The sequence below is a fragment of the Anoplopoma fimbria genome, chromosome 9, assembly GCF_027596085.1.
Source record: "Anoplopoma fimbria isolate UVic2021 breed Golden Eagle Sablefish chromosome 9, Afim_UVic_2022, whole genome shotgun sequence".
Lineage (NCBI taxonomy): Eukaryota > Metazoa > Chordata > Actinopteri > Perciformes > Anoplopomatidae > Anoplopoma > Anoplopoma fimbria.
In genome coordinates this window covers 8,139,571-8,163,265 of record NC_072457.1, presented here as the reverse complement: position 1 = coordinate 8,163,265, position 23,695 = coordinate 8,139,571, and the positions used below count along the sequence as shown (strand labels likewise).

At 38.6% G+C, this 23,695-nt stretch overlaps 3 protein-coding genes across 3 annotated transcripts; 2 read left to right on the top strand and 1 right to left on the bottom strand.

The window, feature by feature from the left end:
• Nucleotides 1-768: 768 nt before the first annotated feature.
• Nucleotides 769-3,227, bottom strand: lrata (lecithin retinol acyltransferase a). The gene is made up of 2 exons (XM_054605023.1): nt 2,672-3,227; nt 769-1,264 (listed from the first exon to the last, which is right to left on the bottom strand). Exons 1-2 carry the CDS (start codon nt 3,212-3,214, stop codon nt 1,112-1,114), a joined length of 696 nt encoding a protein of 231 aa, XP_054460998.1. The 5' UTR covers nt 3,215-3,227; the 3' UTR covers nt 769-1,111.
• Nucleotides 3,228-11,187: 7,960 nt separating this feature from the next.
• On the top strand, nt 11,188-16,248 carry fgg (fibrinogen gamma chain). Its single transcript, XM_054605127.1, has 9 exons — nt 11,188-11,302; nt 11,387-11,434; nt 11,532-11,718; nt 11,858-11,942; nt 13,056-13,186; nt 13,582-13,715; nt 14,239-14,426; nt 14,547-14,824; nt 15,238-16,248. The coding sequence occupies exons 1-9, from the start codon at nt 11,240-11,242 to the stop codon at nt 15,423-15,425; spliced, it is 1,302 nt and encodes a 433-aa protein (XP_054461102.1). The 5' UTR covers nt 11,188-11,239; the 3' UTR covers nt 15,426-16,248.
• A 1,295-nt stretch (nt 16,249-17,543) lies between these two features.
• On the top strand, nt 17,544-23,695 carry plrg1 (pleiotropic regulator 1). The gene is made up of 15 exons (XM_054604465.1): nt 17,544-17,719; nt 17,951-18,057; nt 18,933-19,060; nt 19,272-19,325; nt 19,443-19,536; nt 19,654-19,744; nt 19,845-19,943; nt 20,049-20,141; nt 20,796-20,945; nt 21,071-21,172; nt 21,831-21,933; nt 22,035-22,143; nt 22,506-22,645; nt 22,818-23,011; nt 23,114-23,695. The coding sequence occupies exons 1-15, from the start codon at nt 17,711-17,713 to the stop codon at nt 23,171-23,173; spliced, it is 1,533 nt and encodes a 510-aa protein (XP_054460440.1). The 5' UTR covers nt 17,544-17,710; the 3' UTR covers nt 23,174-23,695.

Below are 23,695 nucleotides of genomic sequence, written 5' to 3'. Positions count from 1 at the left end.
AAAGAAATAAACAGCTTTCTCTAATCACTGTGCTGTGGGCCTTGTTGTATTAAGGTCAAGGGTCCTCAATGAGAAGGCTGCCTTGGCAACAATGTAAATCCTCATTTAAAAAGGTCACTCGTATTGAGCCATCGTACCAAAAATAAACAGCCTTTGTTTTTCGTGGACAAGATTGCGATACATCCCTTTAAATTATTTTCAGCGTTATTCACCACTTTCTTGGACATTTAGAAGAAAAATATATATAACTATATTTATTGAAATGTCGGTCAGTATAGACGAAGCGAAAAGACTCAGTCGTTTATTGACACTGCTTTCATATCATTGATGGAAATGTTGCTATTATTACACAGCATCTTTTCCAAAATAACTTACACATTCTGTGTTACTGTTTTAGAAACAGTCTCTCTCCCTCTGTCTTTTTATATACTTATATATATATATTTTTTATATATATATTTATATATATATAGTACACCATCGGGTAAACAAATGGCAGACAAAGTTAGCACCTGTAGCTGGACATACTGAATCATTTGGCAGCTAAAGAGTCAAACAGCTCCCTCAGAAGTTGTGGTGGAGACCAAAACCAGAGCTAATAAGTTATTTATAATAATAATAATAATAATGATATATATATATGAAGGACAATTTAGGGCTCTGCTTCACTGGCATGTGGTTGGAGATGCATGGAGAGTCACTCACACAAGTAAAAATAAATTGTTTATTAAACATTTGTCATATTTACAACATTATATTAAGGACACTACTATAAAATACCCACCATACTGTATATACATTAAGATATTGCTGTAGTCAATGCACCACTGTACTGTATATTCATTTTTATGGTGATTAAAATATTAGCAAAAATAAATCGTTTACGGTATTCCTTTATCAAAACATTGTATGTATTGCCCCCTTTTTTGTCATATAGCAAACTATTAATGCATTTATCAAAACATTAAACATTGTCTACACAATCAAATGAAAGTATAGTTGTAATAGTCGTAAGGAGACTGATAAGGCATCAAGGGCACCGCACTGACCGGTTTCAGGTCAGGCGGAGCTGAATAAAAGTTTAGGTGCAGGTTCTTTGTGCTGAACTCCTTTAACCAGCCATCCACAGAGTGAAGGGGATAAGGACTGTGGGTAGTGTAGTTGTCGGTGCCATGCCGAAATAGACGATGGAGATCAATCCAAGGAGGCCGGTGACAATCACGCTGCGCTGGTCTCTGATGGTTGATTTCAAGCACTCACAGAACTAAAAAGGAAAAAACATACAGTTAATTATTTCACTCGTTGTGCTTGATGGATTAATATTATTTAGAACCTTGTACTACGGCTGCAGAAAAGGAAAAAGTCTGATAAAATCATATCTTTCATACCATAATCAGAGCCTCTTCTAACAGTTTGACCACCATATTAAATCAGTATGCATGGTTAGCCAGGAGGTAACCATGACAACAGTACTCCTCGTAATGTTACCTGTGATGGTTAAACTCTAAACTGGATTACAAATTTGGCAAAGCAGGACTGCCATTTGGCCACGAAGTGCAAAAACAGAGGAACCAATCACAGTTGGTTGCTTCTGGTAAATCTGATTTGCAGATTTCTTTGGAAATGTGCACTATTCATAGTACAATAAGAATTAAGTCATGCCCTTCATTATTAAGGTTTATGCAATACTTAGTAGCAGAGGTGGAAATGAAGACAGCTTTTGCTAACACCAGAAAATAATGACTACATTTAAAAATATATATATATGGCATTTTTTTTTTTGAGAGAAAAAGATCGGATGACCCACAGGGTGAATCAGCGTCAGTGTCTTAGCAAATACCGTATGAATGACAGGACAATTTGTAAAAAGTAATTTTGCATGCAATAACAACTCCGTTACGTTAGGGATGTTTGGGACGTATTTTTTGTACTTCTGTTTCATTGTCTACTTTTTACTTGGTTTATTTATTTATTTTAAGCCCAACCGTGTGTTTTGTTGCCTTAATCCTACTGCGGCCATTTCACAGAAAACCTCAAATGTTTTTTTATTATGACACATTATGGTAATTGAGGTTGGAATTTTGTTTAGACCATCATCTTATAATTAAACTCATCACAAGACTAGATGTGTCAGGATCTGGGTGGCACACCTTGGGTTAAAACTTTCCTGAGGGAAACCCTGACCTAAAGGTGTGGACCTGTTGAGTAGGGTGGTCAGAACCTTAAGATCTTATATTTCTTTATGCTTTGTTCCCATGGTGCATATTCCTAAATAAAGCTGCTCCAACAGTGTACTTACTGTTTTTGTTAGGTCTTTGTGAGCAATTTATCTAATGGGAACTTGGAGGTGTTCAAATACACACAAAGGCTGCAGGGGGCCCAATGGGGTGGTCAACAGGGGCCCAGCAACAAAATATAGCCCATTGGCTTCCTAACTCATGTTAAATTTACAACAATCACACTGTAAAAAGTGAAAAAGTCATTATTTTTGATGATCATGACACACTCCAAGGTGCAAATATGGAACACACACATTATTATGTTTACCTATCTAATGCACAAGGCTAAATCTGTTTATAGCCTTGCAGTAATCAGTACATGATCAAATGAACACGTAAGACAGACATTTCATTCTGCACTCATTCACAGAAAAGTGTTCAGAATGGTTTACCTTCTCTGTTTGCCGGCTCACTGCAGATCCATATCTGCAATGTGTCGCAAAGTGTTCGCAGTTGCACCACAGCAGGCTGTACGGGACCGCTCCGATCAGTTTCTCCGCTCTCTCTGCAGCCTCTTCATTGGGCAATGCTCCATTCTCCATCGACCTATCCATGTGGTTGATCCTTATGTTGCAGCCGTACGCAAAGTCCTCTAACGTGTCCACACGCACCGTGGCACACTTGTAGATGCAGCCGAGGATGAGTCTCTTGTTTGTGATGACAGAACCGATGAGCTTCTTGTCGTTGGAAAACACAGGCAGGATGTCGGGGATCAGATGAGCCACTTTGTTGTCCCCTAAATAAATGCCGTAGTGCGTAAAAACGCTTCTGGGGACCTCCAGCAGGTCTCCCCTCCGGAGTGGGGGTGGGGGTGGGGGTGGGGGCTGAGTGCGCCTCTCTCGGTCCTCGCCTGCATCAGCCCAGCTGGACTCAAAAAGTTTGAAGGTGGAGAACAGAGAGAGCTTCTCCACCAGGAACGTCAGCAGCTGCAGCATCTTGAGAAGTGTGGAGGGGGAAGTGTCCTAAAGTGGACGAGTGCATTGGCCTTTTTATCCTCACTGGGACGAGGAGGAGAGAAATCTGGGAGGAAATCCAGAGGACACATTTGCCACGAGTGACCTTGTGCACTTGTGACCTCCTCAGCATGTTCCATTTTCCATTTTTTTTTTTTTTTTTTTTTTTTTTTTTTCATTTTTATCCGGCCTGAGGTACATTGTTCTGGGGAGCAACTTGGGGTTAGGTGTCTCATTCTGTCATTTAGCAGACGCTTTTATCCAAAGCGACTTAATAATAATAATAATAATAATTAAGCCTTTATTAGTCCCACAATGGGGAAATTATTCTGTCATTTAGGTGTCTTGCTCAAGACGCATTTTATCCACCAAGCTTTGTGGTTACGGGACAAAGTGTATTCAACATAGGTATTCAAGAGAACTACTAGTCACCAGAAGTCGCAAGGGCGGCTGTGGCGTAGTGGAGAGCAAGGTAGTTCTCCAATCAGAGGGTCGGTGGTTCGATACCTGGCTTCGGCAGTCGATGTGTCCTTGGGCAAGACACTTAACCCCAAGTTGCTCCCGAAGGCTTGCCATCGGTGTGGACTGGATGTTGCATGAATGTTAGTTAGAGTCTGATGGTGGCACCTTGCATGGTAGCCTGTCATCAGTGTGTGAATGGGTGAATGATATGTAATATACTACTGATTGTAAGTCGCTTTGGATAAAAGCGTCTGCTAAATGACTGTAATGTAATGTAATGTAAGTCATAAGTGCATCTCCTTTCTTAAACAAGCATCTTAAAGCATAAACCAGAGCAAAAGTATAGTGCAGAGGCAAATTACTACGAAAACAATAATTGCAACAGACTAATACGAATATAACAAGTGCTACAAACTACTACGAGTAGGATAAGTGCAGTAAACGAATACGAATTCAATAAGTGCAGCGAACTGATACGAATACAGTAAGTGCAACACTCCACTTGGACTTAATTTAATCATCTCACGAACTGCAGCAAATAAGAGAATGAAAAGGAGGCAGTTTAGTTTAATGAAGGAGCACGCTTGAATAATTAAAGCAAGGCACATAGTACACCATCGGGTCAACAAATAGCAGACAAAGTTAGCACCTGTAGCTGGACATACTTGATCATTTGGCAGCTAAATAGTCAAATAGCTCCCTCAGAAGTTGTGGTGGAGACCAAAACCAGAGCTAATAAGAGAGTGAATATTGGACTTACATTATTAAGGAGGCCAAATAGTGTCAGTGTCAGTTCTTTCGGTTTCAAAATATCTAAAGCGTTTCATGAGATAAGGACAAACAACCACTCACACTCACATCCACACCTACGGGTTGAAATCATATACGCTGACATGACAATTTCTTAGAATTACACCGTGCAGCCCAGTGTCAGTTCTTTCGGTTTCAAAATATCTAAAGCGTTTCATGAGATAAGGCCGAGTTGAAATCATATACATGACAATTTCTTAGAATTACAGCGCATTCATTTTCTTAGGTATAGCTACAAAGGCTGTATGAGAACAGTGGATGATGATTGACCACATGTCATTTTACCATTTTGATACAATGATACATGTAAGTCATTAATCCTACATCAGGGATCACACTTCCTCTTTGTGTTTTTAAGGAATTGATAGCAGATTGATTTCCTGAGAGATTAATGCTTGATATTAAACAGCAGTGGAAGGAGCAATCAGATAATTTACATCAGTAAAAGTACTAATGCTGCTCTGTAAAATACTCCATACATTATTTTCTATGAAATTTAGGGAGTACAGAGGCTTAAAATGGTAATATAAAAGTACAGTAATTAGGTGAATGTACTTTAAAACATCAAAGTACAAGTCCATAACAAATTGAAATATAGTTAGGTCCTGCAACTTTTGTTTACCCTTCTGCATGGTAATTTGACTGCCTCTATGTGGAACACATTTCTAATTAGGCTATTGAGCCAATTAGCCTCCAGACAAGGACTTGCAGAGGACTTTGTTGGTTCACAGTGGCTGGTCTGTTCTGTCCCATCGTCAATCCAGGATCAGTGTTGGGGAAAAATCAGGCTGTGCTGGACGGTCTTCTCACATGAGATAAAACATTCCTTTCACCAGATTACTTTAATCCTGTTGGCTTCAGTTACACACCATTGACCCAAAAAATAATTTGAGAAAGCCTTTTTCAATGTGTCACTGAATCGTTAGTTTAATTTGCTGACCTAAATCCAAAAGGGATACATGATTACTGATATTTAATTCAAAAAGCTTCTTTTATTAGTTTTAGAAAAACTAGTCTGACCCATAAAACAAATCCTGAACTACAATATTAATATTTAAAAAAAGCCTCATTAACCTGCAATGCAAAAATACTCAAGAAGTACATGTTGTGCATTCATAATGTTACTTAAGTAAAGGTACATAAGTATTGCCAGTAAATTATACTAATATATCAAAATAAAATAACATCTTTGAGATGTTATATTAAAGTTATAGTTATGCAGATTTTTATTAATGCATGAATTAGTTAGCAGCCTGCTGAAGCTGGTCGAGGAGCTGATTGAAGTACTTTGTGTAGTGTTGGGTAGTTTAATCTCATATCGATAATGTGGAAAATAAGTAACTAATTACAGCTATCAGATAAATGTAGTCAAGTGCAAGGTTTGTGTAATTGAGTATAAGAATAAAGTAAAATTAAATGGAAAAATTAAATTAAATTGAATTAAGATTCTACTTGAGCACAGAACTCTTTTCCACCACAACAAAATGTGCATTCATACAGTGGCCAAATTCAGATGGTAAAAAACTGTCCTTTTGCATTATTCAACTGGACGATATCAGAAATGAGAGAAACCTTTAAAGGAATTAAAGAGGATCAATGTGTTGTCGGTAATCACCACAAACAGCTATTAAACATCTGTTAAAACATCAATATGTGAGAAATTGACATTAGCCATGAAATTTAAACATGCGGTTTTAACTGATATATATTTTTTATTCTTCTTTAATTTTAATGTTTAATCCTATTTTAAGGGAGCTTTATCTAATATTCAGGGAATTAATATATCAGCAAACAGTTGAAATCTATGAAAAAATATAGTGGAGTACTGTGTACCTGAGCAGAGAATGATGTAATTCACCGTCTGTGTGTTGTAATCTGAGTTTTTCCTTGCTTTTATTGCATGTTTGTAGATGCCATCCTCCCACACTGGTTGGCTCACGGCCGCCTCTCTGCACTGCTCTCATATGGCGGTAAACCCTGATAATGCCGTGCCGAACGACAAATAACTACGTAAACCAATCAGGGTAATAAATGGCACAATGAGCCAACAGAGACAAATTAATATACTGATAACATGATGTGTTCCTTTTATTATAGCACAGCTGCAGGACCAAATTAACGCACCCCAAACTGGGTGTGAACATGGAGATAAAGCAGAGAACAATGAATTCATATGGCAGTGCTAATATTAAGGTATCCAGGTCAACTGAGTTCCTTTTGTAGAACAATTACTGAAAACCAGAGACATCCCATAGTGTCAACCTCGCTGTATGTTTTTCCTCCATTCAGCTGAGTCGACTTACCGTCTGTGACCACAGGCTGAACCCTGAGCTGGCATTACAACAAACCTTTGCCCTCTGTCCTGGTGGAGATTTACACCACAGTCAAATGGCTCCAGACTTATTGTTGTGACCATTGGGGGACCCTAACAAGACTCCCAAGTTGATTACTGACAGACATATTTCCTATGTTTTCAAGAAACAGAATGATTCTGCAACATATTACCATATGAACAAATAACTTAGTCTTGCTTTTCTGTTGCTTTGAATCCTGATACAGTACAAACTGCGCAAGACCGTTAGTCCGAATGCATGACACAACAACAACAGCCCAAAGAGTGTCTTAACATCCTGGGCACAGTGTTCTGAGAGAGCGTCCATGTCTTCATGGCACTTAGAGAAAGAAAAGAAACACTTTCCATCTGGTGTTTCTTCACAAAGAGGCCAGTTCAGCAAAAGTTCAGCATTGCTTAGGTTCTTGGGCCTTGCAGTTCATCCTCAGGTCAGCGAGGCTTCACATCCGTCCTGGGTCTGTTTTTTCCACATAATAAAACCAGGTCACACAGAGGTAGTAAGGGTACAATTTATCATCTAATGTCAACATGGGGCCCACAGATAAAGCCTTATTAAGAATTATATTGTCACATGTATCTCCATTGTTGGTTTTATTGTAGTAAAAGGTTTTTGCTTAAAGCATTTGCCTGAACAATTATCAATAGCTACATACATTTGTGTTTTTAGTCCAACTGTGCAGCATACTATACAGCGTATTGGAGGGATAATACCGGTGGCCTTGAACAGTTTGGAACTGCAAACATCCCTCAGTCACAAAAGCAAAACATTGCACTTGATATCAACCTAATTTGAACCCAGCTAAATAATGCGTATCATTTATAACGTTAAAGTGAAAGACTGATTGACCCACTGACATTTTGACCTAAAAACAGCAGACAAATATTTTTCTTTTGAATGTGGGCTTCCTGCTAAAGAAAAAGAAGCCTCAAACTCATCAGTCACAATAGACAAGGTGTTTTTTTTCTATTTTTGTGTGACTAAAACAAGCACAACAGCATTAAACCATGAGCTCTGTGGGCATGGATGGATTACTGAACAGGCCTACTAGGCACAGACCCAGAGTCCAAAATTGTCAGGGCCCCCCCTGCCCTTCACATGTGTGTCACTCAATGAGACCAATACCATACAGGAAGAGACTCAAAATGACCCCAAAGAGACACAAAACAACTACAAAGAGACACAAAACAACTACAAAGAGTCCAAAACAGCTGCATTAATATGCAAAATTACTACAAAGAGATGCAAAACAACAACAAGGAATTGCAAAACAGCTGCAGAACCAGAAAGAAACTACAAAGAGACACAAATGACCACATAGAGACACAAGAAATCTACAAAGAGACAAAAATGAACTACAAAAAGACACAAAACAACCATAAAGATATGCAATACAGGTGCAGAGACAAAGAAACTACGACGGGAACAAGAAGTTATTTCTTACTGTCATGGAGACATGAGACTTGATATGTAAATGTTTTTTCTACCATACTCCCCCCTTATGTTACTGCATTGGTCATTGCAACCAGATTCAAGGTAATTCTATATTTAGCATTTAGCCCTTGTGTCAAATGATGCTTTGTTTGTGATGTAATCTTTTGACTGCTTGACCTTGTATTGTCGATTATTTGAGACCAACAGGCCTATTGCTACCCCAGAACTGTTCAACCTTAAAGCCCCCCTTCACCTCCTCCAAAAATAACCTTTAAGTAAAAAGAAAAAACTAAATAAGCAGACATTTGGTGCATCCACCCAGAGGCAGCTGGTCTTTAGGAGATTCCTCACAGAGACACGTCACTATTTTCTCTTCTAATGGCAAGTTTAGTCGATCTGCTTCACTTTTGGCAGACGAGACACATAACAGCATTTGGAAAGTATTTTGCGCAAAACTAAAAGGCTTTTATTGGATAAATTACAAATGCAATGTATCCATAAATTCGTTCAGCGAGAAAATCAGAAAAAACTATTGTGCATGAGGCTCATGATGCATCAAGTGTAGCAGCCTCTCACAAAATATAAACGTATCTCAATCTACGCTAAATTCAGTCAGGCATAATGTTGAAATCAAATGCAAAATGCTCGCCTATAAGAATCTGATGTGCATTGAGTTTGTAGACCAAGTTTCCCCTGTAGAGCCCCACTTGTAACATAAATTATGTGGATGTTTTGTATTTAATTTATTAATTTAGCTGTTCAGTTGTATCTTTTGTAATTTTAATTTCCCAACATCAAAGTCTAAAATTTGTTTCTTTGCCTCTCCATACTGCCAGAAACGATATCATGGTGCAGAAATACTGAAACCTTAATTTATTCATGTATTGGCCTAAAAGTACTAGATATATACCCATTTTATGGGTATATATCTAGTACTTTTAGTGTTTTTTTTATGTTTTTTTAATTATTATGGAATGTAAACTCTGAGGTTGCTAAACCCCTCAAAAACATGACCTACATTTCCTAAATAATGAGGAATAATTGTAAAAAGTATTGTAGAATCCCCAAGTAAATGCTATTTTCAAATACTCACCCTTCATGCAGATTAGCATAACATTCCTAATGAGCTTATTCCAGATGGACTGAGTGCAACTAAAGGTTCATCTGCAGAAAACAACCATGAAAACACCTTCAGATATCACTTTATATATGCACCCTATCACAGGCAGTTGCAAACAAGCCTTCCTCAAAGGCATTGCACATATTTAAAATGTATAATGTAATTGCTTGTAAATTTCTTTTATTACTTTCATCCATTGATCCGTCTCGTGTCTCTAGTGTTTGGGTCCAACTCTCTAAACAATAGCTCAGCAGTACATGTACTTCTTGAAACTTAAGCCTGTGTAAAACGTTCTTTGTTTCCTCAGAAAAAAAAAAGAAAATGCTGGCGTTAATTTTCCTGCAGACTGCAGGTAGTAATTACTCTTTTGTGTCTAAAACATGCAAAATGTAAACTAACCAAGAAGAACAATTATTTTTTAAGGTTGATTTTGTAATATATGTTGATAACGCCACCAGTAATTAATGTGTCTTCCTTATGCGCCAGACATGAACAAAGACCATGGCATACTTTATCATATAAAATGTCTCTGCAAACATTAAAATGTATCTCAATTAATTCTCTGCATAATTTTGCATGTATGTCATCTCTTAACCTGAACTTCATAATTAGGTTCTGAATGCTAATAATTTCAATTTGAAGGTGTGCTCTCTGATTAATAGGTATGAATGTTTGGATTATTGTGGTTCCACTCCCATTACTGGTTTTGCCTTAAAGTGCAGCCAAGTTTCAAATAAGAGGTCGACACCATACACCAAATTTATAGAGCATAACTAGTGAAGAAATAAGAATGAGGTTATGCAAAATAAATAAAACATGTAAATGATGCTTGAATCAGAACCACTTCATTATGCAAAAAGAGAATTGGTGTTGTTGTCAGTTTACCCTGTGAGACTTGGCTTAAAATGACTACTTTGTTAGAGTAACTTTGGGTCATGGTGAGAAGAAACATAGCCGGTTGGTCAAAGGCAGGAAGCTAACAGTCTAAACTAAGTCTGCTGTGTCAAAGTCCAACGTTTTGTTTCGGAAGAACAGTTTCAAAAGTTTCAATTTTTAGCTAAATTTCTCTAACAAATGTATGACAAAGGTCAATTTACAATCTCATCATATTGGCTGACAAATGTGACTTTATTTTGAATTACATATGAAAAGCCTTTTTTTTCTCTTTATCTTCTCCTCTATAGATTACTATACTACTCCGTATGTTTCAGATGTCCCATAATGATATTTAACTGACATCTGATGGCCAATTCAAAATGAGTACTTTCTGTGGTCTTGTTTCACAAACAATGTTTCAATCCAGGTTTTGTTGGCACATCTTGATTGACAACACACTAAAGTTAATGTTTTACAAGGACATGCTGTTTTAAAGACATTTTGTCAGTAAGGAATGACTCATGTTGTCATTTGTTTTTGATTGTGAATAGGAATAGTGAATGTTTGTAGGTATGAACTGGAACAACAGGACAGTCAAAGTCCATTCGAATAAAATACCATCAAGTATTTGATCAAAAAGGCAACGACATACAAAGCTGAGTCATAATACTTTTCTATGTCCTTTGTCATCATTACCGGCCCTGAGTTACACATATAGTTTATGTTCAAGTCACATGAGTCTGTGTCACGTCAGCTTAACCACAGTCCCCATCAAATCTGAGAAATGATCAATGTTTGAGTCACAACGTTGTCCCAACTCAGCGATTGGGGTGTTTGCATATGACCCCTTAGCAAACACTAACCTGAGGACCTTGTACAGATAAATATCCCACAGAGTCGAACAGCTTGTCATTCTCCAAAGAAGACCAGATCACAACTAGTGGCCTAAGCAGCATGGCTCCATCGCTTCTTGCAACGGCAGGAGGACTTCTGTTCCTCTTCTCCTTCTCATCGGCAGTAAGTCACTAAATTTTTCCCTGCCACAGTTTTCTTGAGCACAAACATCTAAATCTTTTTTTTTTTTTGTGTGTGTGTGTTTAGGAAACCAGAGGAGACAACATTGCAACATGCACCCAAAATGACGGCTTTGTAAGTAGTTTAAAAGATAATAAAAAAAATTCCTGTGTGGACTGTATGTGTATATATGTATCAGCTAATCAATGTCTTTGTACTTATCCGTATTCAGGGAAACTACTGTCCTACAACATGTGGAGTGGCTGACTACATGCTGAGATATTTGTCAAGGGTGGACTATGATTTGGATAATTTGCTAGAGCAACTTGACTCAATTGCCAATTTGACCCAGGGGGCTGAAGAAAAAGTCATCGACATGAAAGATTCTGCTGCTTCTGCCCAAAAGAGTTCCCAGCCAGGTACCCTTATTTATAAGACTAGATCATTTTGTTACAGTAATTTGCCACTTTAAACCCCTCTGTACAAACTATATATATATATTTAAAGTATTTTGAAAATGCGTTGAGATCATTACTGACACAAACTTTTTTATTTCAGACCCATACTTCAAAAAATCTTCAAGCATACTGGATGAAATCGTTCGATTTGAAAAGACCATCATTGCACAGGAACATCAAATAAAGTAAGTTACCATTAGCACTGAAATCAAACCATTTGGCATAAACTTTCATACCAAGTGGTGGAAAGTAACGCAGCACATCTACTCAAGTACTGTACAATTCTGAGCTACTACTATTCCACTACATTTCAGATGGAAATGTTGTACTTTTTATACTTAAATAGACTTATTTCACATCTGTAGTTAAAAGTTACTTTGCAGACAGTGGTGTACAAATATAGAGAGTCCAGCTGGATCCACTGGGGCCTATGGGATGGAATGGGGGGTTTGGGTCCAACCATGTGGGGGCCGGAGAAGGGGCCCCTGTGAGACATTTAGATTAAGGCCTCTGAAAAACACCCGTACTGAAAGAAGAACTCACAGTCACCTATAAATGGTGCCATTTTTCTATAACAAAATTGCATGTATATTCTAAAGAAAGTACAAAAACTGTGTGTGTGTGTGTGTGTGTGTGTGTGTGTGTGTGTGTGTGTGTGTGTGTGTGTGTGTGTGTGTGTGTGTGTGTGTGTGTGTGTGTGTGTGTGTGTGTGTGTGTGTGTGTGTGTGTGTGTGTGTGTGTGGGAGTAACTAGTACCTAGCGTGCACCTGGGGTCAAAATACTGTGAACTCAGGGCCTGTTCGCAGATTTTATATTTTCTCTTTTTTTTTATGTGATCAGATTATAAATCATGGTGCATTGTTATAGATTGCAGGGGAAGTGTTTCATACCCAAAAACACATCAGAAATGATGGTCTGATGATTCTAATGTATAGTATAGTAGTGATATAGTATATAAAAAAACACTGTGTACTTTTACTTGATAGTTTACTGTCCCAGCCGCCCACACCTTCAGGTCAATGCACGCCGACCTTCTTCGCCCACACAGTCAGGACTGAACACAGGTCACAGGGCGATTTGCCGCCCACTCCTTTATCCCCTAGAAACACTGGAACCTCGACTCACTCCTGATATTTAACAGAAAACACTTAACAATTATCTTTTTCCAAATTTGGTTCATCATTTGTCCCTTTTGCTTCTATTTCATTTCCATATCTTCTTATTCTTGTCTTATCTATTAAAGAATATATTTGAGCTTCATTGTCTTGTACAACTCATATCTGCTCCTTTCTTTCCAGTTCGCTTCAGACTTTAGTTACAGACAATGAGAGGAGAATGTCAGACCTGAAACGACTCTCCCTTCAGCTGCACCAGAGATGCAGCGAGCCCTGCAAAGACTCGGTTGAGATCCAGATCCTCACAGGAACAGGTAGGAAAAAAAAGGGGAAAAAAGGATTGAATTCATAGACCCTCAGGTCATTCCCATTCCACAAGAGGTTTCACAATGCCTCATTTGAACATTTGTCCTTGTTCAGTGTTTACTTAGGGACAAAAAAATCAATATGGTGCATCAATGCGAAGTAAACAGATTTATTCTCCAGGAAATCTGTAGAGACCGGTTTTCAAATAAGTTAATTCCCAGAATTATAATTAAAATAAATGTGGACACAATTACTTAAAAATACAATAATATGTGATGTTTTCTGTCTGGCTTTACATAAAAACAGCACTAGTGTTCACGTTTAAGGTTTTATTGTGATATTTTCAATATTATGTTGAACTAACCCTCTTTCTTTTTCATCTTCTTCCCTTTTGTTTCATCAGACTGCCAGGATATTGCAAACAAAGGTGCCACCACCAGTGGCCTTTATTATGTGAAGCCAGCAAACGCCCCCGAGCAGTTCCTGGTCTATTGTGAGATTGACAGCTTTGGACGCGGCTTTACAGTAATCCAGAGGGTACGCTTCACTTCACCTCTCTGTTCGTGTATATTTCTGTTTCCTGTTTTCACCTGCCCTGAATCAAATTTTCCCTGTGGATTAATAACGTTGTATTGAATTGAATTGAACATTGAAAGAAAATGTATCTTTGCTGTATTAACCTTCCACTGGATGGTCCCTATAAATATTTTGTTGAAGAAGTACTCAAGAACTCAATTCTCAGAAAAACAGCTTGTAATTTGCCAATACTGAAAGCAACCAACTGATAAGGGACTGTATGAAAATTATTAGGAAGTGATGGAGGGCTGAATCATATGTTTACATATTTAAAATCAAAAGGCCTTTTACAAGTGTCATTAACACTTTCTTTAGTTATATAAATAAGAAGAAATTATGCAGAATCCGGTTATGTATGAAATCAGATGTCTTACCAATTCATAATAATTTGACAGTTGAAGGTTGACTTAAAGTATAATGAGGAAAATTCAAAAATACTTTCCCCTTCCCGAGACTGACACTGATCACTTCAACACGTCCACAGAGACGCGATGGTAGCGTGGACTTCAACAAGGACTGGAACCAGTACAAGAATGGCTTCGGCTATCTCTCACCGGATGACACCACAGAGTTCTGGCTCGGTAACGAGAAGATGCATCACCTGACGGTCACCCCTACTACCATGCCGACTGTGCTGAGGATAGAGATTGTTGACTGGGAGGGCAACAAAAAGTACGTTTGCACACACACACGATAGCAGATTATGTAAGAGGCCAGCGAAGGGACACAGTGACAGTGCAAACAAGACCCGAAACTAACCCTCCACTCCTCTTTGTGGCCTCCTTTCTCAAGATATGCCGACTACACCATGTTCAAAGTGGGAGCAGAGAGTGACATGTACCGGCTGACGTACGGCTACTTCTTGGGCGGTGATGCTGGAGACGCCTTCGACGGCTTTGACTTTGGTGATGACCCCAGTGACAAGTTCTACACGTCTCACAACGGCCAGCAGTTCAGCACCTTCGACAAGGACAACGACAAGTACAATGGGAACTGTGCTCAGCAGGACGGCTCCGGCTGGTGGATGAACAGATGTCACGCTGCACATTTGAACGGCAAATACTACCAGGGTAAGACCACATGGCCGAAACCAGCGGCAAGGCCTTTAATGGGGGTTCGTTTTAATGATCTGTGGAGCTGTATTATAATAAAAAGAAGAAAAATAACAAATATTATTGTTATTATTATTTCATTTTACTATTGATATAATGATAATAAGAATAAGAATAAGAATAAGAATAAGAATAAGAATAAGAATAATAAGAATAAGAATAAGAATAAGAATGATATTAATAATAAAAAATAATAAGAATAGGAATAAGAATGATATTAATAATAGAAAATATATATAATAATGGTGGTGTTAATAATAATAATTGTATTAACAACTTACCCCCACACATAGAAAAACAAAAACTCTTATCCAAATACATAAATAAGTAAAAATCATTTCCCCTCTAACTGTCGTGTTCTCTCCGTCTAGGTGGCCAGTACTCACAAAAGGATGCAGGTGAATCTGGCTTCGACAATGGCATTATCTGGGTTACATGGCACAACCGCTGGTACTCCCTGAAGGAGACCACCATGAAGATCATTCCCCTCAGCCGCCTCACAGCGGGCGGTGGACAGCATACTGGAGTGAAACAGTTTGGCGGACTTGGAGATATCTAAAGAAACAGACAAACAAGCTTGTGGTCTGTTTAGGCTGCAGTTAAGTTGTTAATCACAACAGCACCGAATCCGCATTTAAAGAATGGTTCATCCCAAAATCAAACAGTTTATAAATGTAGTATTTTTCCTCTTACTTGAACTGCTATTTATCAATCTAGATTGTTTTGCTTTGAATTGCCTAGTTTTGGAGGTATCGGCCATAGTGATGTCTGCCTTTTCTCTCTAATTTAATGGGATAGTATGGCTCTCTGCTTGAGGTGCGCAGTGCCCAAAGATTACATTTGAAAAACTCAACAGCAACGTCTCTTTCCAGAAATCCTGACCTGGTTACTCAAGATAATCCACTGACATTGTTGTGAGCAGTTTAATGAATGAAGTTCCATGAAACAGCTCACAACAAGGTCTGTAGATTGAAAGAATAGCACCACCTGTAAGAGGAAAAATGTGTTTATAAGGATTTTGTGGTGAACTCTCCCTTTAAATGAAATGATAGTCTCCATGGGAAATTTCTGACTTTATGATGTGTGATGCTTGTGCATGTTTTACTGATCTGACGCTGCAGGACATTGTGTCTCAATGTTGTTTAGCACACTAAATAACGCCTTTTCTTAAAATACTCATTACTTCATTGTCTTAGTTTGTACTCTGTTGATACAACCTGCAGAGTCCATGTTGCAAGCTTAAAAATAAATGATCAAAAAGGATATGTGTCTGAATTAACTCTGCAAAAAGTTTGTCATTGTGCACCAGAATGACCGGAAATATACACCTGTATGTATGTACAATACAACAGCCTTGAAATAAATACCATCTTAAACGTAAATATTGTGTCCACTTCATTTGCTGTATCACAGTTTAAACACCACTGTATTACAGTGTCAACTAACAACAATTTAATAACTATTAAAATGATTAAAGTTTCACAAATGTAGTATTTACCATTGATTACGAGAACATTATGAGCTACAGGGGTTTTTAGCTTTCTGTTTTCCAGGTGGTCATATTTGTATAGATAACACACAAACACATACACACAAGCAAGAGAAAAACAGCTGCTTATATGCTTTATATCAAAATGAACTGCTTTTTGATTAGTGATCTGGCTAGAGGACCTTTTAAGCAAATTAAACGGCAGCAAGAAGCATGGCTAAAATCAATTTGCTTTATAAGCAACAAAACACAATCCATGGACTATTCACTCCATAAAATGAATAATTGAAAAATATTGACCACGGCAATGATCCTCAAAGTGCTTCTAGCGTGCACTTGAAACGATTCCAGTATAAGTTTAAGAAGAATGTAATTTAATAATCTAAACTGAAGGGCTCTTCAAAGAGATTCATAGTTGGAAAAATAATCCTCTCCCTTAAAGAACTTTTAAACGTATGGTAATGTGATGCCCTGCCTGAATCCTCTGACATTTATAATTTCAAGCATTGACCTTAATTTATTTGGACAACAAATTACCCATCCAGTGAGCATTGCTTTTTTATTTTCCCTCACTTAAACCCCAAGGTTACGCTGCCTCAGCAGGGTATTCACAATATAGATAAACTTTTCTACGGCCAACCCTCCAAGACTAACTGCAGGTAGTAAATATAACTTTCAGTATCATTCAGGACACAAAAAAACCTTTAGTGACCCAGTTATTGTGGCAGAGTTCTTATCAGAGCAGGCCGTGTTTATTTTGATCCACATTTGGACAGTTTATCTTCTTCACATGGTGTACTCATAGTGCTTGTCCTCATGCATCATCGCATCCACGACATGTGGAGTCCAAATTCCATCTTTGTTGAAAATGGTTGTGTCCTGCAATGGACTGTGTCATGGCCGCCCACACACTTTGTACCAACCACGTTAAGTGTTTTGGCGTTGAAGGATTGGGTAACCATTAATCAAAGTACTCTGTTAGGCAAACATGGCTTGGTACAGGAGGCAAGTTAACCAAACTTTGGCCTGTGCTCACTGCAAGCTCATTTTATCAAAACGTACACAAAATAATTATCAGTGAGAAAATGTGTGTAGTGTACCACCACTGTGGTATTTATTTTTTATGGGTTTTTTTTGCAAAATTGCGCTGTCGTACCCCTCCTGGCCGGTAGGTGGCGCCAACAAACTTCCAGCTGCTGTTGGTAATGTTTACTTCCGGGTCTAACGTCGCCGGCTTGTGGAGATGGCCATGTTTTCAGGACTGTGATACATTTTTGAGAGCGAGCAAACAACAATCTATTAAAGAAAATTAGTTTCTTCAGCTGTGGAGTTGTATCCGTGTTGATATCACCACGATGGCCGAGGTAAGTCCGACGTTTGGACGTCTTTTCCCGGCTTTGTTTTATTTAGCTCCCGCTGCTTTGCTCCAGGACGTAGAACACGTCGGGCCCGGCTAATAGCTGGATCGCGTTACGTTTACGATACGATTTGTTGTCCGTGTGACTTATATTTACTGACAAGAGCCTTTTAGAAATGTTGCTGGTTTTGTGTGAGTTAAATGAAATGGTTTTAAATGTGACTATTTCATTGTACAGGATGTCCAGAAGCACTCAGTCCACACTCTGGTGTTCAGGTCCCTGAAGAGGACGCATGATATGTTTGTGTCCGACCACGCGAAGTCCATCGCACTGGACGAGGAAAGGTAACTCAGTCTATTCACAGTAATACCTGCTGCAGAGGTTTTGAACTCCATGTCCTCTGTTTGTCCAAGTGTTGTTATATTTAATTATGTTTACATCTTTTAACTGGGTTTAAAATGTACCTGGATCCAGGAGTTAATCCAGCCCAGTTTTGGTGCGTTTAAGTGCAGCGGTTTTGCGCTGTAAACTGGAGAACTGTGGAGAACAGAGAACAAGAACAGTGGAATAACACTTATTTCTGCTTTCATGATTATCAAATTATACAAATATTTAGGGTTCTTGAAATTGTTATTATAGTAGCTGTTTGATAGCTAATTTAAAGATGTTTAACAAGGGAGAATGGACAGAAAGAATATGTCCCTTGTTTGTTTACTTGTAATTCAAGACCAACTAATGTGAGCTTGTAAATGTACTTGCAAGGTAATAACTATAAGAGATAAGAGAAGGTTAAACTCAGGGCTGGGCAATATCCCTAAAGATCATTTTTACGGTATTGATAAGGACATTTTTCCAATATTACTTGTACATTGTAGGGTTTTCCAAGCTATAAATGGAATATATCGTGAGACTTCTGTATGGCAATATTGTTTTATTTTTTTAATGGGATGAAGTACATGGATTTGGCAGGTATTTCATTCACTTGATTAACCAAAAGAAATCATTGTTTTTTTTATTATGAAATAAAGTAACAACAGACCATGAGAGAAGATTGTATCCATATTGCCCACTTCTACTAAACTGTTCAAAGCAATCAACTGTGTATTGTTATGCATTACAGCGGTAAAAAAAAAACCCTGCTCATTATGCCAAGTAGAGTGAGCACAGTAGTGTTTTTGAAGGCAAAAATGATGGACAATCTTGTATCATGTATTTGCAGCCACAAGATGAAGATGGCGGTGAAACTGAAAGCGGATTACAGTGCGGTCTTACACATGCCTGTCCTAAAGGAAGGGACAGACAGAGTGACTGGCAGTATGCTTGGTCACCAGAGCTACACACAGCCAGGTGAGGATAAAAACGAACCCTGTATTTAACCCTTTGTTTGATATCAGTTGATTATGGAGAAAAACATCTAAGCTGACATTTTATTTCCATGCCAGCATTGAGAGAGGTTTTGTTTTTGATCCAGACTGATATTAAGAAAGCTTCCTTGCTGTTTTTTTCCTCAACACTGATGCTCCAAAACTAACTCATTTGTGTGTTGTTAATGTTTCAGGGGACGACCCAGAATACCTGATCACCGGCACACATGCTTTCCCCTCTGGACCTGGTAAGTACTTTGCTATTAATTTAAACAAGCTGCATGCATGTAAATGTGCTGAGTCCACTCAATGAACTGCGTCAGCATTATTCTAGTGTTTGATTGCAGTATTTTTCTTTTAAATAGGAGTAGCCCTGACTGCTGACACAAAGATGCACAGGAATCCAAGTGAGGGAGGAGTCCACTCCATGGCGCTGGCTTTGCCACCATCACAAGCCAGGTAAGCCTTTTTTCCCTCCTCATTGTGTAAGTTACTGGCCTTAATTTGGTGGGGGGTTTTTTTAAAGTAAAACTTATTCATTGTTCTAAACCATATCTACGTGTTGTTGTATTTTAGGCAGGACATTAGCCGCACTGCTGCCAGTGTTGGTGACATCCATCGACATGCAGGAGGAGCAGAGAGATCTCACCCCCAGTCATCTTCTGTGGTAGGTTGTAGTGTATTTACAGTTGATGAGATATCTTGTTTACATGTAAAATCCTTGAGAGAAGTGCAAAGCTGATGCAGAATTATTTTATTTATTTTAGTCGCTGTTGGAAGGAGGCGGCACCAGAAATTCTGCGCTCGCGAGGAAAGCACCCACCATGCCGAAACCCCAGTGGCATCCACCATGGAAACTGTTTCGGGTAACTACTAATAATTATAATTCAACATACCGATGCCAAAGCGAGGGCTGCGTCTGTGAAGTGTCCTCTGGGTTATTTTTAAAATGAGTATGTTTTATCTGACAGGTCATCAGTGGTCACCTTGGCTGGGTGAGATCCATCGCTGTGGAGCCTGGGAATCAGTGGTTCGTCACCGGGTCTGCTGATAGAACCATTAAGGTGAGTAAAGCTGAAAATCACCAACATATTCACTGTCATTTTTTAATTCTATTAATTAGTTAGTTTATACGATGTCAGAAACAATAACAAATGTAATCCACAAGGTTTATCTTTTATGCTATTTTTATGTAAAGTCACAATAAAGCTCCTTTTGACCATGGGAACAGTATTTGACAAAGAGGTCACGGCTCTAAGTCTTCTTTCAATCTCCAGAGCTTTTAACTACATCTTAATGTCTTCATCAGCAAATTAAAGTTGGCTCGGTTGTCATGAAGTCATCTCAGTATGATAACATGATGAAAACAGAGACACTTTAAACACTGATCAAGACTCAGGTGTGGTAAATTAGAACTGACAAATAAACAAATATGTCTGAGAACCTAAAATTTGTATTGTATCTCACCATCACCTACCCTGGTAAATTAGATAATAATCCAATATTTAATCTTTATAAATCCCCTGTCTTATTGATCTGGAATGTTTGATGACAGAGTGTATAATGATGCTCCTCTTAACAGCTACATATCACACATTTATTTCGTTGTCCACAACTGCAGCTTTAATTTCCCTTCTGCCACCTCAAGATGGCCCTCTCGAGACACTATTTCCAGAATGTTTTATCATGCTCCTACTCTAACATGTTTGTCTTGATAGATCTGGGACCTGGCCAGCGGGAAACTGAAACTCTCCCTGACCGGACACATCAGTACAGTGCGTGGTGTGGCGGTCAGCAACCGTAGCCCTTACCTGTTCTCCTGTGGAGAAGACAAGCAAGTCAAGTGTTGGGATCTGGAGTATAACAAGGTATGACGTAATGAGAGGGAGGCTAATGTGATGGAGTCAGTTAAGTCTTAAAGGGCCATAAAAAGAGATTTCAGTTGATTTTATGGCGGTTGGTATTGTCCTTACAATGTCAAATTGTGTATTAGGTCATCAGGCACTACCACGGACATCTCAGTGCTGTGTATGATATCGACCTACATCCAACTATTGACGTGCTGGTGACGTGCAGCAGAGACGCCACAGCGAGGGTAAGCAACTATATCAGAGAATTAATAAATAAATGTCAAAAAAGAGGTTACAAAAAAGGTTGTTACAACCTGCCCCACACTGGCAAGTTTTAACAATAATAATAAAAAAGACCTAACAATTCAATTAGACAACAAAGAAAATACTGACTTTAAATAACTTTTTATTAGAGTTATTGCTTCTACTTATGAAACTTAGGAACTTTCTTCTAGAACATATGCACTGTGTGTGTATGTTTTATAAGACACTGTACACTTTGATTGTCACAAATTGTGTTTATGATGCAGCAATTTAGCCAAGTCTTCCGAATCTCACTGCAGCCAGGAAACCAAATTTAGCAACCCTGTGAACACTGAACTGAATCAATAATAATATTGATATTACTTATTACTAGATTATGAAAAACATACTCTTCATGCACAATTTTCTCCTCGTCTTGGTCTAGTTTTCTGTGTTACATGCTCAAGTTCAGATAGAATTACTGTCTTCCACTTCTAAAAAAACTGAAGAAGGAAAAGTGTAAGAACGGGCTGGTGTTTAGAAAGAAATCCTTTCATCATGGAACCGTAGTTGAATAGGTTTTGAATACGATGTGTATGTAGTTAAACATCTGCAGGATTAATGAATTTAACTGACTGGACTTCCTCTCTGTCCCTGCAGGTTTGGGACATCAGGACAAAAGCTAACGTGCACACACTGACCGGCCACACCAACACTGTGGCCACAGTGAGATGTCAGGCTGCAGAACCACAAATCATCACTGGTAACTTGAACACATAACAAATGATTCTGTTTCATCATGGAAGTTGTCGCTGATTGGTTGGCCTTTAGCTGTTAATCTGACAACTGATTAACTCCTTGCAGGCAGCCACGATTCCACCATCAGACTGTGGGATTTGATCGCTGGAAAAACAAGAGCAACTCTGACGAACCACAAGAAGTCTGTCCGAACTCTGGCGCTGCACCCCAGACAGTAAGTTACAGAACCCTGAAATATAGTGTTAGATGAGTTAGCAGGGCTGCAGTTCGAGTCTTTTTCAAGACCGTGATAGGTAATAGTTTCTTTCCAATGCAAATTTGAAGACTTTGTCTGTTGCTTTGAAAACGTTTGATTGCCTTATGTTGGTTTTTTTTCTCGATTTTACAAACCTAAAGCCTAATCGGAAAATAAAAGCCCTTTTTTAATTATTATTATTATTATTATTTTTTAATTAATAAAGAACAGCAAGATGATTGACCTATGGGTTTATAAAACACCAATTCTACGATTATAAAACAAATATAGAGTTAATAAAATGCCTAACATGTTGTCATCCTGTTCCCTTTGTGTCACAGATACACCTTTGCCTCTGGTTCAGCCGACAACATCAAGCAGTGGATGTTCCCAGATGGCAACTTCATCCAGAACCTGTCGGGCCACAACGCCATCATCAACACCCTCGCTGTTAATTCTGACGGCGTGTTGGTGTCTGGAGGTATTTATTACTAGCTACACCTTCACTTGTTGTCTTAAAAAAAAAACTTTTAATGCGTAATAATAGATTCATTATTTTTTATTTGGGTTAATGTTACAGGTACAGATACAGGCGATTACAGTATTGGATTAGAAACACGTTATGATGATACACATTTCTGTTCTCTCCGTAGCCGACAATGGAACCATCCACATGTGGGACTGGAGAACAGGCTACAACTTCCAGAGGATTCATGCAGCTGTGCAGCCGGGATCTCTGGACAGCGAGTCGGGCATCTTCGCCTGCATGTTCGACAACTCAGAGAGCCGACTGATCACCGCCGAGGCCGACAAGACCATCAAAGTATACAAAGAGGACGATACCGCGGTAAGTTTAATCATTATATTTAAAAATTTGATTAAATCATTTTATTATTAGCGCCCAGGCAGCAGATAGCTAATTTAAAAACTCTTGTTTTTCTATTTTCAGACGGAAGAAAGCCATCCAGTCAACTGGAAACCAGAAATCCTCAAGAGAAAACGATTCTAAACCATTTTTTATTTGCTCCTCTTGTCACAGTAACATTGATAAATTTTGTTCCTACCAAACTTCCTGTTGTAGATAAGCCCATCAAGTTTTGCCTGCTACTCGTTTTTCATAACAACTAATGCGTCTTTTTGACAGAAGCGACCACATCGTCCCGTTTTATGCCAAAAACCATTTGCAGTCTTCATTGTACGATGTGAGTCCAATAAAGTGGCCGTTTTGAACTGCGAGGAACTTCCCAGAGTGTTTGTTCTTGATGATGACGGCTCTCTGGTGGCTCTGGTCCGTCTGATCCACCAACATCAGCCACTCTTCAGCCGCAGACGGACTGACCTCCGAGTGGAGCTCATTCCTGTCGGGGTCAAACCCTGCAGAAGGAAACATAGTAGGAAAAAAAAAAAAAATAGTATTGCCTCAAATTTGCCAGTTGTACAGACACTGAAACCAACGGCGCCCTTTTTTTTTCTGGCTTGAAATGTGAAGTTTATTTTTGTTCAGTTTAATAAAAACGACATTTTTCACATA